Raw genomic sequence first — 13,531 nt, 5'->3', positions numbered from 1 at the left:
ACCCCGACAAACCCAACAAAAACAAACAGATAAGAAAAATAAATAAGGGAAAATATCCCCTTTGAATCGCTGAATGAAACGGGGAGCTAAAAAGCCCCATTGAGGAGCGTGGGGCGGATGATAGCTTCCCGATTGAACCCGCGGGAGAAGTAACTCTGTTCAAGCTAATTAGGGCCTTTTAGGACGTTCAGCCCAGTGATGCCATGTAACGGTGAGGAAAAGAGCCTCTTAATTGGCTTCCTGCTGGGGTGTCAGTCCCGAAGTCTTTATTATCCCTCCCTGCACCTTTTCAACCCTTTCTTCCCTCCCTGGCCCTGTCGAAAGCGTGGGCTGCCCCGGCACGGCCGGGCTGTGCTGCGGCATCGCTTACCCTGCTGCCTCTCTGGGCTGGTTTGCTCTTGAAAAAGCAAATTTGCCACGGCCGTGGGGCTGGCTGGGGACCCCCCCAGGCCCAGGAGGGCTCGGGTGGGAGCACCCTGGTTCCAGCACTGGGACAGCCTGCGCCCGCTCGCCCCAAACCAGCCCCAGCAAGCGGCTTTGGCTCACTTGTGCTTTTGCAGAGGTGATGCTGTGTGATAAAAGAGACAAGAAAAGCTCTTTCCAGCACCCCTATTCATTGCTCCGGGGTTTTCTCCTGCCCGAGACAGCTCTTGAGCTGCCCTCATCTCCCCAGGGGCTGTTGAAGCCTGTGAGCCCACGTTACAGCCTCAAACAAAACCAAGTGCGAGCTTTCACCCAAACCCTCGAGAACCATCTCTCCGGAGAGACTGGACAAGCCAAGGAGCGAAACCACGCTAGGGCTGCCCCTCGAGCGAAACCCAAGTGCTGCCACCACCGAAATGTTGTAACCCTCGCCCTGGGAGCCGCAGGGAACGGTAACACTGCTCGACTGGGAAACATGCTTCAAGGCAGATGCACGTGCCTTCTTTTCCTCCCTACCATCCTCTGAAATCCCGGGGCCAGTTTGGATCATGACACATATAAGTTTCCTGCAATCAAACGGCTGCTTTCTCCCCTCCTCAGAGAGCAAATGCTCCAGCGTGAGCTCAGCCCTTAGGAGATGCTGGAGAAGCCAGGTGGGAAAATGAATCGATGCCCGTGCTACGTGCAGGAAACACATTTGTACCTTATTAGCCAGCAGAGAATCCACCCACAAGAAACACAAGGGCTTTAATAGCCTGGTGATCAGCCCCACTCCTGTCTTTAATAACCATGTTCTAGCAGTGACTTTCTCACGTGCAATTTAACCCTTTTCTCTAAACGAAAAGGCATTTTTTGGACCTTTCCAACATCTGGTGAACCTCCGGCAGCTCCTACAAGCATGGCCAGACCTCAGCACGGCCTCGCTGGACGCATACCACGAGCATGGCCCCAGCCTTGGCAGCTCCTCCTTGCCGAGGGATGCGCTCCACAACCATTTTGCCACGTGGGTAATGGAAAAATAAATGGGAATGTAAATAAAACATTTGCCTCTGAGCCCTCTTCCTCCCCCCGGGCTTGCGGGAAGGTGCCAGAGCACAAAGCCAGCGTGGAGCATCCCTTGGCCGGCCCGGCTGGGAAGCGCCTTGTCCGGGGAAGGGCTGTTAAATGGGAATTCGTTCTGCTCTCGCAAACACTTCCCAGACACGCTGAGCTGCTGCTGTGAGCGTGTTTGAAGGAGGGAGGAGGTATCACCACCACTGGATGCTTTGATGCAGATGGGGTGGTTGTTTTTTTTCCTTGGCAATTCAGTGAAAATATATATATATAGACACATATATATGCATGCATATACATATATATATTACGTATTCCTCTACCGTGGAGGGGAAGGGCTGGCAGACACCGGGGCGATCGCAGCCCCAGCAGATGCTAAAACCTGCCCTGCAGCGCCTCATAATTCCCTGCTTCTTCACACGTTTGAAGGCTCAGCTCAAAGCCAGGCTCACCCGCGCACAGCCCGCTCCCCATCCCCGGGTCAAACCTGAAGGCTCAGGTTCGGCCCCGCCTGCAGACACTTTGCTCCTCCCCCACTACAGTCTCTGGGGCGTGTGAGATAATTTCCAGCCCCTACGTATGTTTAGCACCATTTCTACACATCCCCTGGCACAGAGCGCCTGTCTTTAACCAGCTCTACCTGATTTTTCCAGGTTGGTCCCGTTCCTGATGTTTGGCTCATCCCGATAGTGTTGGCATGGCTGGCGAAGGAGGACAATCCTCCGGGCAGGCGGGACCACAGCGGAACTATCCCTCCCCACCTGCCCGTGCTGGCTGGCGATGGCCAAGTGGGGTGGAGAGGGGCTACTGAGCCCCAGGGAGGGCTTCGAGGGGTTTCTTGGTGTGGCCCGAAGAAAATCCCCTCCCAGGGTTGTCCTCACCACCTCCTCCATGGACCCACTGGTGACCATGTTGGGAATGGACCCATGTTAAAAATAATCCCAGCAGCAGAGAGGTGGGGCGGGAGCTCGGGACGTGCCTGCTCCAAGCCGCTGCTCTGAGCTGGAGCTGTGGAAGAATGCTCAGGACCCCGAATACCAGCAAGGATGGGGATCCCACAGCTTCCCTAGCTTGTCCCAGGGTGGCACCACCCTCTGAACTTGCCTGGGAAATACAGGGGGGATGGATCTGGATGACAGGGAACCGCCCGCTGCTTGTCCCTACAGCAAAGCACAGTTTTTAAAAGCCGCTGCACGTAACAGCACAGCGAGAAGTGGCACGACACGATGTCATCGTAAGCCAGAAGACACTTTGGGATGAAGACACTATGGGCCCTGATTTGCGGGTTGTCTCAGCATCTGCAGGGGGACTCATAGTTTCCAAAAGTAACACATTGCATCGCCGCTACGCCAAGCATCACTCCCCAGGGCGTCCTCTCCAAACCCGGCAAAAGCCATACCCCAAATTGCCTGGCGCACACCCCAGCACAGGCAGAGCCGGGCTGCCTGGCCCCGGCGCGGCTGAGAGCCATCCGGCAACCTGCGCCTGGGCTGGGTGGGCTTGGGGGCTCCCCGGGAGGGAGATGCTCCTGCTCCGCAACTTTGCAACCGCCGGTCCCTGGGAAGCGGCAGCCGAGAGGGTGGACTCACCATAGTCTTTCTTACAGTACTTCTTCATGTTGATCTTCAGTTTCCCCTTGGAGGCTTTGCAGTATGAGTCACAATCTGCACAGGAGAGAGGGGGAGGGCAAGAAAACATTAACAAAACAAATTAGCCTTAAAATGAATAAAAGTCTGGGGGAAGGGGGGGGACGGCTCAAAGCTGCAGCCTGCCATGAATAAGCAGCGTGCCTGTGATATCCATCTGCCAGGCCCCGATTGGGTCGTCTAAGGGGGCATTCAGAAAAACCTTCCTTTCTAAAGAAAGCTTTTCACAAAGGAAACCGTCCTCCCGCCCGCCTCCCCCAGCCCGGCTTCCCTGGGCCGCCTCTGTCTTCCTGGGAGACCCCGGGGCCTCCCTTATTGTGCCACCCAGAGCTTTTGAGAGCCACACAAATTCCCCCTGTTCTCCAGCTCCCAACTGGAGCCTGCCCGGAGCCCACAGAGGCCCCATTGTCACCCCTAACCCGGGCCGGTGTCAGCCTTTGGCATTCATTGCCAAGAGATTCGGGCTGGGGTCACCCTCCGACAATGCGGGTCAGAGAGGAAATTAGCAGCCCATGAAGCATTAGCAAAGCCTTTTGGTGTCCACTCTACTGAAGTGTGCAAATAAAATACCCCAGTAGGAACATTTCATTTCTAATGGGCCCCCACTGCTGGGACACGCTGGTTTTGCTCGGGCGGCGCAGCGACCGGTGCGGCGGGCAGGCGGGAGCGCTGGCACGGCAGCCTGGCAGCACTGCTGGGGCTGGCGCCGGGCCACGGTCCCGGGGGGCTGTGGGGATGCCGAGCCCTGCTCCGGTAGCTGCTGCTGCTCCCAGGGAACCGCTCCTGTGCGGGATGCAGCTGGACGGCATCATGTGGTCAGTGCCCGCCAGGAGCTGCTGGGAACATCCCAGGGGCACCACGGCCAGGCAACGCCACAGTGGCTGGAGATGTGCCACCCTATGCCAGCTTCGGGACTGGCTCATAGGTGTGCTGTCCATGCACATCCCACGTCTCCTCAGCACCCATGGGTGCTAGAGAGAAGCCCACAGCACCACAGAAACACCGTATCTGGAGGAAAATGGGACACATCTGGCCCCAGTGGGAGGCCTTGGTACAGTGATAGTCCTTGGGCGTCTCCACCTCTCCCAACTCCATCGTTCCTCCACAGCCACCATCGGAGACCACGTCTGAAAACCTGCTGAAACACCGCAGTGGGGCCCCGGGGTTTTGCGAGTGGGGTGGGATGCTGGGCAGGCGGGGGACGCTGCTGGTACCCCATGGCCATCGGACACTGGGTGCCCATATCCTCCCCCAGGCCACATTGGTGGTGCCAGACCAAAACCACACTTGCCCATGCAACACCCCAAGCTCCTGTCCACACTCTCCAGTGGACCATGACCTGAAACCCTGGGGGACGGCTGTGTCACACAGCGGGGTGGCACGTGCCACAGCCTCAGCAGGACTCAAGGCCCCATTTCTTACATACTGCAGGAACACATTCAAGAAGTAGTTCTTTCATGGAGAAGCTCACACTAAGCAGGCTGGGAGGGGAAACTGAGGCACAGAGCTGGGAGGTTGCTGCACAGCTATAGCATTTCCCAGAGATAGCTCTGCTTGCAGCTCTGCTGTGTACACAGGGTCTGTGGTACGAAGCCAGCTTTGGGACCAGACCCTGTTGGAGGAGATGGTCTCCAGCGGTAGATGCTCAAAGCCAACCCAGGCAAGGAGGGCACAGAGGTCAACAGATATGCTGCACGGGGTGCTCTGTGCCCTCTTGGCTCATCAGCCTCAGTGCAGGAGGTGTTTCTGGGGCAGGAGGTGGGTTCAGAAACATGGGAAGCTTCCTCAGGTGGAAAGGAGATGCTCCAGGAGGTCTCATGGACCCCAAATCCAACCCTCCCCATTTGCAGCAGAGCCAAACCCAGCCTGAGCCAAGCAGCAGCTTCTTTTTCAGCTTGAGTGGGGGAACCAACAAGAGAAGGAAACACAGAGAGCAGAACACCCACATATCCCAAGATCATCAGGTACCAACACCTCTGATCCGTGTGTGTCCCAGCACCTCTCACCATGGCCAGAGAGTCACCTCAGCTCAGCACCATCCTCCTGCCCCACTGCTCCCATTCCTCAGAAGAGCACCCACCCATGACTTCACGCTCTTTCCATACGACCTAGGCAGGGACAAAAGCAAAAGCTATGGTGTCAAGTGGGGCACCTTCCTCCTCCAAAAGGCCTGGCCAAGATCTCTGACCAGCTCCAACTGCTCAGAGCCCTTAGAAATCCAGGACCTGAGCCGATGGCTGAGGGGTTCCAGCAGCTGATGCCTCCCCTTGGCTTTTCTCATCTAGCGTGACCCTGAACATCACACAAAACTTGAAGTGCACTGAGAAAAGAGTGGCTATTCCATAAAAGCTGTAGTTCAGAGGATGGAAATTCGCTAGCAAAGCCTCAGCCATGCCTACGTGGCAGGATGCCACCATGTAGTGGGACGTGGCTGTCTGGTGTCACCGAGCCCAGGGAACAAAAATACTCTTGATCCAACTCACTGGTAAGATGTTCCTGGCCATAAATATGGAAGGAATAGTCTACAAGGGAAATAAATGTGCATGCAGCAACCTAACAGCCCAGGGAGGCTTTCCCTCACCTGCTCAATGGAGCAGGGGACTGGCAAGAGACAGGCCATCAGGCTGCTTCGCCAGGCAGCCGGCATGATTCTGCTCAACTGCAGATGGCTGATGTTTTCAGGACATTAACACGGTTACGTCAATCATGATGATGGTTCTCCTCTGGCATGAAAATCCTGGAGCGCTATAGGTATTTATCACTTCTGTTGCATCTCATCCCCTATACAGTAGCTGATCTGCAGAAGAGGCTGACCCAAGGACAGGCAGGGAGCAAGCAACTGAGCAGGGACAATGCTTGGGAGCTCTGGCTGCAGATTTCTCTTCCCATGAACAAATCCAAGTCAGACAGATCCTGGAGAGCAGCTGGCTCTGAGCACTAGTGACAGGCAGGGGTGGAAAGCAACTCCCAACTGCATGCCCCATGGTTCAGCCCTAGGATCTGCAAGCAGGTCTCCACCAGCCAGGCTGGCAGAGCCCACCAAAAGCAGATCCACCTCCAGCCCTGCTTCTGGGATCCAGCCCCAAGAAATAGCAATCAGATAGAAACCATCACTCTGGACTTTAGTCCAGACCACTCACAAGAACAACCCCAAGTCTCTTCAGCAACCTCTTCCCTCGGAAACATCCCTAGCCACATCTGAGCTTCCCAATCCCTATGGTCCTGCCACAATATTTCCAGTCTGCCTGAGGTTACAGACCTGCCAGAAACCCACCCCAACACCATTTCCCAGCCAGGGAGGCTGTGAGATGATGGGGCACCACCCAGCTGCTCCCCAAGCACTGCAGGACAGCACCCCATCCCCACAGCCTCTGCTTGCTCCCTGGGTCCAAACCCGAAATGAGGTTTGTGGCTCAAGACACCCAGCTACAGCCCAGATCTAACCTTGCTTTTATAAACACAACCCCTGTCTGCCTTCCCTTTCTCTTTCCTTTTCTCCCAACCCCACGGGCTGTGCTAGAGCCTCAGCTGGTTTAAATTGAACTTGATGTGGCCAGAGCCAGCTGGTGTAAATCAGTGTAAATCACCAGACGCCAGGCTGATTTACATGGGTGGGGGATTTGCCCCTGTTCATTTCCTTTGTCTCCTCGGGGGAGAGCTCTCTTGCCTCCTGGGTGACATGGAGGTCCTCTGGGGCCTCTTTGGGCAGGCAAAGGAAACATCTCAAAGCAAAGCCTTGAGTTCGTGTTTGCTGGTAAGCAGTGCTACGTACGTGGGGTGATGCTGCAAGATCGCTGCTTGCTCAGGAAAAATGCATGGCAGGGGGATACTACAGGATACTATTTCAATGCTGCCTAATGCCTAGAAAAGACCCTGCTCTCATCTATCAAGTGACATTTCAGCAGTTTTGGCTCTGGGGCAAGGCTGGCTGGGCTGCTGGTCCCCTGATGGAAGGTGATAGCAGAGCCCAGCTCAAAGGCTGGGGAAAGGATGAGAGGAAGGGGCAGCAGGCTGAAATGGGAGAAGAGGATTTATTTGGAGCCTGCAGTGCTCTAAATGCTGTTTCAGTGACCCGTGCAGGAGATACACGTGTGATGTGAGACTCTTGCAGAATTTATCCCCAAATTCTTCTGTTACAAACCTACAGAGTCCCAAGGCGTGTGTGCTTGTCCCGTCTGCACGAGAGGCTCCCTGTCCTGCAGGTCCCCCTCGGCCATCTCTGTGAGGTTGCAGACGATCAGCCTGGGGCAACCTGCCCTTGGAAGGTGATGCCGGAGCCTGACCAAAAGACCAGGCTGAGAGTAAAAGGAGGCTGCTTGAAGAAGTGAAGCCCCCTTTGAGACAGGGAACAACCTGGTAGCTGAAGTGTGGGGTAGTAAGTGTACAGGTCCTGTCCACTCAGGCCCTATAGACGTGATGGGTGGCCACCGCTTCTCTCTGCTCTACGGGACTGGTGGATGGGGTCAGCCCCAGCTCTCTGCCCCATCACGGTGTGCGCAGATGTCCCCTGCGCACAGGGGTTCGGAGCAAGGGTTGGTCCTCACACCAGTGCTGTCCTGCCCTGCTCTTCCTCCTGGGTAGACCTGCCCTCTCAGCCTGCCTGGCCCGGGGCAGGGCTTGCCTGCCCCCCCAGACCCTGAAACCTCTCCAAGTCCCTCCTAGCCTGCATTTGGCCCGGCCATCCCCCTTCTGAAGGACTCAAACGCCCCTGGCCACAGCACTGTGGTGCAGGAGAAATCGAGCGGCGAGACCTGAACACCCTCCTCCCCCTGCTCCCAGCGCTTTCCTCCCTGAGTTTGCTCAGCTGCGCAAATATTTCAGTGCAAATCCCCATTTCAGAGATGCAAACCCAAAGCACAACCAGAACCTAGTGCTTTTTTTTTTTTTTTCCCACCACCGCATCCTAACACGCTGTGACCCGCGGGGGGGACATCCTACGCCTCCCCACCGGGTCCCCGGGGCTGGGAGCAACCGGCCACTTCCCTGCGAGAAAGCACAAACTTTCTGCGTTTCCCGGATAAACAGAGCAGGAGGGGATCTGGGAAGAGGCAGTTGGCGCTACTTGTTCGCAGAGGGCCGGGAGCAGGTGGCGGGCGGCTGTTTCGTGTCCATCGCAGCTTAGTAAAATGTGTCAGCATAGCATTCAGCAGCTTTGCAGCTCAGCCCATCCCCTTGATATAACTAATTCTCTGGCTGAGCAAAGAGTTTTCACAGCTAAACACCTTCTTTGTTTTGCTTAATTTTTTTTTTGCAAAAGTTGCAATTATATATATATATTTTTTTAATTTCTTCATTTTGGGGGGGTGTTTGAGCAGGGCTGGGGTTACTAGCATGAGACTGAAAGCTGTGGGAAGCTGGGGCCCTGGTCACCCCACACTTTGCTAATGCACGCCACTCCTGCCGGAGTGCTGATGCTTTTGGGGTTGGGCAGGACGGAAGTGCCAGCAGCGAGAGCTCAGGGTGCTGAGCGGCGTTCCCGAGAAGACGGTGCACGAGACCGCGTCTTGCTGCGCTTGCAGTTCTGAAATGAGCTTTAAGCCTCTGCGAAAGCCACATGTCGGTAACGGAAATTAAAGGCCCCTTGATTCTGACATGATAGAACGATTAAAGCCACATTTCTTGGCCTGGGTACCTAACTCGAAATGCAGATATAAGGCTTAGATCCCCAAGGGGATTCAGATTTCTAATCCCAATTTATGCAGCTAAATTCCTATTGATTTCCCCCAGGTAGGGCCCTAAATACCTTTGTGGGCTGAGATCCAAAGTGGAGGTGTCGTGGCTTAGAAGGAGAGACCCAGCCTTGACAGTTTGGCCTCAGTATCTCAGGGCGTGAAGTGCGCTTGCCCACTTTTTCTCTGTGTGCTCCCGAGGGGCTGCACTTCTTGCTGGGGCTCTGTGGGTGGGGCCTGGGTGTCCCCATCTTCCATTTGCAGTGGTTGGGATGTGCAACAAGACTGAGACGCAAAATGAGGGTGCAGGTCCAAATGTCAAGTCCTAAATCCATGAGACCATCACTGGAGAGAGCGGGGCTGAGAAAATGGGAGTGGGGGTCTGCTTGGGTTCCCCGACATCCCCAGAATTGGCCAGTTCAGATCAATGGGGCTGTTTTGATTTGCTTTCATGCAAGGAGACCATGGTGATGAACAGCTTTCACCTCCTTTCCTTTTTCCCTTCCTTCCCAGCAATATGAGTCAGAAATCCTCCATCAGGAGGTGCTCGTGGGCTGCGCCATCCCTGCACAGAGCCAGTGCATGAGCTGCCCCTTGCAATAGGAGAACACGGCAGCTTCCAGGTGCCCACTGGCTCCAGGCAAATCCTTGCTTGGAAAGGCCAGGTCTGGTGCAGAGTGGCTAAATCTTTCCTCCTCAGGCACCCCAAAACCTCTGGTCCAGTGCTCGCATTGCTGCTTCTGGCTTTCTAACAGCTCCTGAAGTTGCAGGGATGTGACTGTCAGCTCGGCACTGCAAAACTCACCCTAGTGCCCACAGGGAGGAAGGCGAATGTCTGGCTGATGCATTTTTGTGATCTCTGGCGTCACAGAGATGCTGAAGATGGACCCAAGCGAATGCTCCCTTTGCTGGGAGTTGGGGAATCCAAGCTCTCGGCTGTGGTCCATACGCAAACCTCACAGCTGAGCTGACGGTGAACTCAAGCAAAGCCCCAATGTAGGTGCTGTCTGCATCAAGACACTTCCTGAGCCCATCCAGCAACACAAAATTGTTCCAGGTGCTCCAAAGTACTGCTAAAGCCTGTAGACCTGTGGGATGTACAGGACAAGATAGGACAAGAGGAAATGGCCTCAAGTTGCACCAGGGGAGGTTCAGGCTGGATATTAGGAAAAATTTCTTTACTGAGAGAGTGGTGAGACACTGGAATAAGCTTCCCAGGGAGGTGGTGGAGTCACCATCACTGAAGGTGTTCAAGGAAGGTGTGGATGTGGCACTGCAGGACATGGTTTAGTGGGCATGGTGGGGTTGGGGTGATGGTTGGACTTGATGATCTTACAGGTCTTTTCCAACCTTAGTGGTTCTGACAACGTGTACAACAGCCTGCAACTCCACCGGTCTGCAGAGCTTTGCACTGCCTCATCCCCATGGGACTGCGCACTCCTCCAAACAGTTCAGACTGCGGAAATGAATCTCCAACCCCTTTACAGGCAGCAACCTGACATCTTTAGCTCGCGGTTGGGAGCATGGAGGAAAAGCACATGGAGCAAGAAGGGGTGTGCATGGGGGAGCCAGCCTTTGGGGAGGGTAGGGGCAGAAACATTGTGTCTGTGCTCTGTGGTTGAGCACGGGCTTAGCTGGGTGCTTGATGTGCCCAAACTGGGCATGAAAACATTTCTGTAAGCCATCTCAAAACATCCCAAAGGCAGTTGGAAGCCACGCTCCCAGGCGACACAGGGGATAAGATGCAATCCACCACTGCCCAGCACCAGGACAGGAGATGGTGACCCCGTGCCAGGGTTGGCCCGCAGCAGTTATGGCAGAGATGCCTTTGGCTCTTGGACTTCTGGACATTTCCTCAGATGACCATGAAATCCTGTTTTGCTTCCCACAGCACTGAAGCTGCCCCTTGCTTCTGTCCCAAAGAATTATTTTAACATCTCCTTCATCAGTCTCAGCGAATGACTGTTAGAGTCATTTTGGAGAGTGCCAGCTCTGCCGGCCAAACATGCTCGCTCCAAGCTTCTAGCTCCTGGGCTTGCTGACCACACGTCCCGAAGGAGGGGATGCTCTGGAGGAGCCCTTTCCTTGCACAGGGAGCACGGATGGGCTTCTCCCTGTGGGATGAGTGGCAGGGGCTGCTCCAGGTGCAATGTCTCTGGCTTGCAGAGCACACGTTGAGGGATCAATGCTGTAATTTAATTTGGGCTGGACTCCAGTCGGAGTCTTTGTCTCAGAGCAGCCTTCTTTAATATAAAAGCAACCAAGGCAGAAATTCCTTCCCATATTATTCACTTTAGCAGTGGGATTGCTTCTCCTGTGCTCTGCTGCATCCCCAGCAGCCTTCCTTCCTTGGTCCAGCATTGAATGGAGCGGGGGACTCTGTTATGACTGAGTTGGGTCTTCTTCCCCCTCACCGGGCAACAACCCAGCTAATGTGTGCGATGGCCTTTGCAAATATAAGGTGCAAATTAGTGCTCTTCATTTTGGGGCCGGAACAGCCAGTGCCTCTGGCTGGGTGGCCTCAGCCATATCTCCAACACTGATATGGGGAGGCACATAATTTGCAAGCCTTGGACCTGGGATGATCTGGGACTGGGCTGCTCAAGTCATGTGCGTTGTCTGATCTGAAAAATGGTCCCCAGCTCTGAAACAGTCCCAGTAGCCTGTGGACGGGGATCCCGAGGGCCTGGGTCTGCTCCCAGAAGGTCTGTGGAAAGTCTTAGTGCAAAGCAAGCCTCTAGCATGGGGTTACATTTAACCACGTGGCCATGCGGCTTTGTCATCTGTCCTTGGTCACCTCCTAAGCTGGCCCAGGGCAGCTGGCCTCGGAGCAGCAGTCCCCACAGTGAGCCCTGGGAAAAGGAGCTGGTAGGGGTTTGTCCCATCAGCTGAGACCCAGTGCCATCAGCTCCTGGGGCAGCCTTGGAGAGGGTCTGTGACCAGTCTGCTCTATGCGTAAAGGCACCTGCTCAGGCACTGGAGCATCTTCTGGTCTTCAAAGCAGTCTCAGGAGCGCTTTGCACCAGCACATGTGTGTACGGGGCGCTGGGGCCAGCCCTGCCCCATAACAAGCACAGCCACTGTGGCAGCGAGCTGCGCCAGCCCCGCCTGGGCAGGAAACGTTTCACTTTTTTTTTTTGGTGCTCTGTAGACCCTAACATTTTCCTGGAACCCTATTGAAACCTCTGGCAATAGATACACAAAATCTTTTCTGCAGGCCAGCCCCAGGACTCCCTGGGACCACCTGGCAGGAGCATCCTGACCCCTGCCTGCAGCCCTGCCTGCCCCCCCATCTTGCACACCATGGCCTGGGCCACTGGCAGGTTGCTGGCTGCGAAGGATCCTCGCAAAACAAGCGTGTTTCAAAGACATCCTCAGGCAGTGGCCAGGCTGCTCTGTGCCTGAGCTGGGGACTTGTTGCATGGTGCTGGGGGAAGAGATGTCTGAAACCCACCCGTGCACCAGGCCAGGCAGCCCCCTGCAAGGGGGGAACCAGGTCCACAGCCCCTCCGGCATCTCCAGCGAGGATAACTGCCATTAACCTCTCCCTTGGAACAAGAAGGTGCAAATGAGCCCACAGTAGCCTCCTTTCTTCTGGCTGAACAAGATTGATTGAAAAACAAATTGGCGCAAATAAAGCATGTAATTAGATTAAAGCCTCTTGCCTGGAGCGGGTGGAAAGTGGCGGAGGGTGTTTCGCAGGATCCAGCAGCCCCCTTCCCACCTCCACAGCATCCAGCATGGCTGGCGGGGGGGCGGCTGGCACCGGCCCCTCCGGCGGGACCACCAGCACCCCTCAGGATGCGGCCAGGGCTGCCCACCACCTCTGGGGAGCTGCCCTTGCCATGGCCGGTTGTGCTCCGCCGGCCAGTTTCGAGCCATGGCCCGATACAGCATCCCGGCAGCTGGGCCTGGGCATGGTTTGGATGCTGCCGGAGCACAGGAGTAGCCCTCCTCGTTGGTTTGGCCCTGGGACCCCCGGACGTTGTGTTCAGAGGAGAAACCACCCCCAGGCACCACCGGAGCCCCACTGCGAGTCGGGGCGAGTTTGCTCCCAGGCAGGCTGTGGCCACCAGTGTGACAGTGGGGACAGCCCAGCTGCGCCAGACACTAAAGCACTGGAAAACACCACACGAACACGGGAGCTTTACGGTGCATCCACCCCTGCCTCTGCACCCTCCTCGCCCCTCTCCCGGGAGCAGCCGGCAGCCAGGGCTGGCAGCACGTTTCTTATGCCCTCCCCACAGGACCAAACCCAGCACTGAGCCCCAGGAGACATGGGGGACGCGGGGTGCCAGCCCCGACAGCGCTTCATCCCCACCCAGCGCTTCCCCACTGCAAAGTGTCTCCAGACTCCAACCACTGACAAACTCCAGGGTTGCCGCTCCCAGTGCCCCCGGGGACACAGCCCTGCCGAGAGCCGCAGTCGACATGATTAAATACGTTAATAGGAAACCATCTGTCTTCAGGAGCGTTGGCCACCCTATAAATTCCTGGCCTGACAGCAGCTCCCTGGCCAAGTGGGTGCTGTGCGGGACGCGGGAGCCGGACATAACAAGAGCTGGGGCAAATCAGACTTTCCGCTCTGGGAGAAACACAGCAATGGAGAGACGGTGCTGGGGCTTTGTTTCGCCAAGGGGAATCAGCATCTGGAAATGTCCCAGGATGGGGGGAGAATCAGTTCGTTTCACTTCAAAATAATCATCATTATTTTTTTAGATGGGTTTGACAGTGATGCTG

General features: G+C 55.7%; 1 protein-coding gene across 1 annotated transcript in view; it reads right to left on the bottom strand.

Moving 5' to 3' along the window:
* NTN1 (netrin 1) overlaps positions 1-13,531 on the bottom strand; it is a 106,016-nt gene that overhangs the window by 6,701 nt on the left and 85,784 nt on the right. The window contains exon 5 of the mRNA XM_059828316.1: positions 3,066-3,140. Within this exon, the coding sequence (XP_059684299.1) occupies positions 3,066-3,140 (75 nt within the window). The remainder of the gene's footprint in view (positions 1-3,065; positions 3,141-13,531) is intronic.

Source organism: Gavia stellata, chromosome 22 (assembly GCF_030936135.1).
Source record: "Gavia stellata isolate bGavSte3 chromosome 22, bGavSte3.hap2, whole genome shotgun sequence".
NCBI classification, from domain to species: domain Eukaryota; kingdom Metazoa; phylum Chordata; class Aves; order Gaviiformes; family Gaviidae; genus Gavia; species Gavia stellata.
This window is presented reverse-complemented; position numbering and strand designations above follow the sequence as displayed.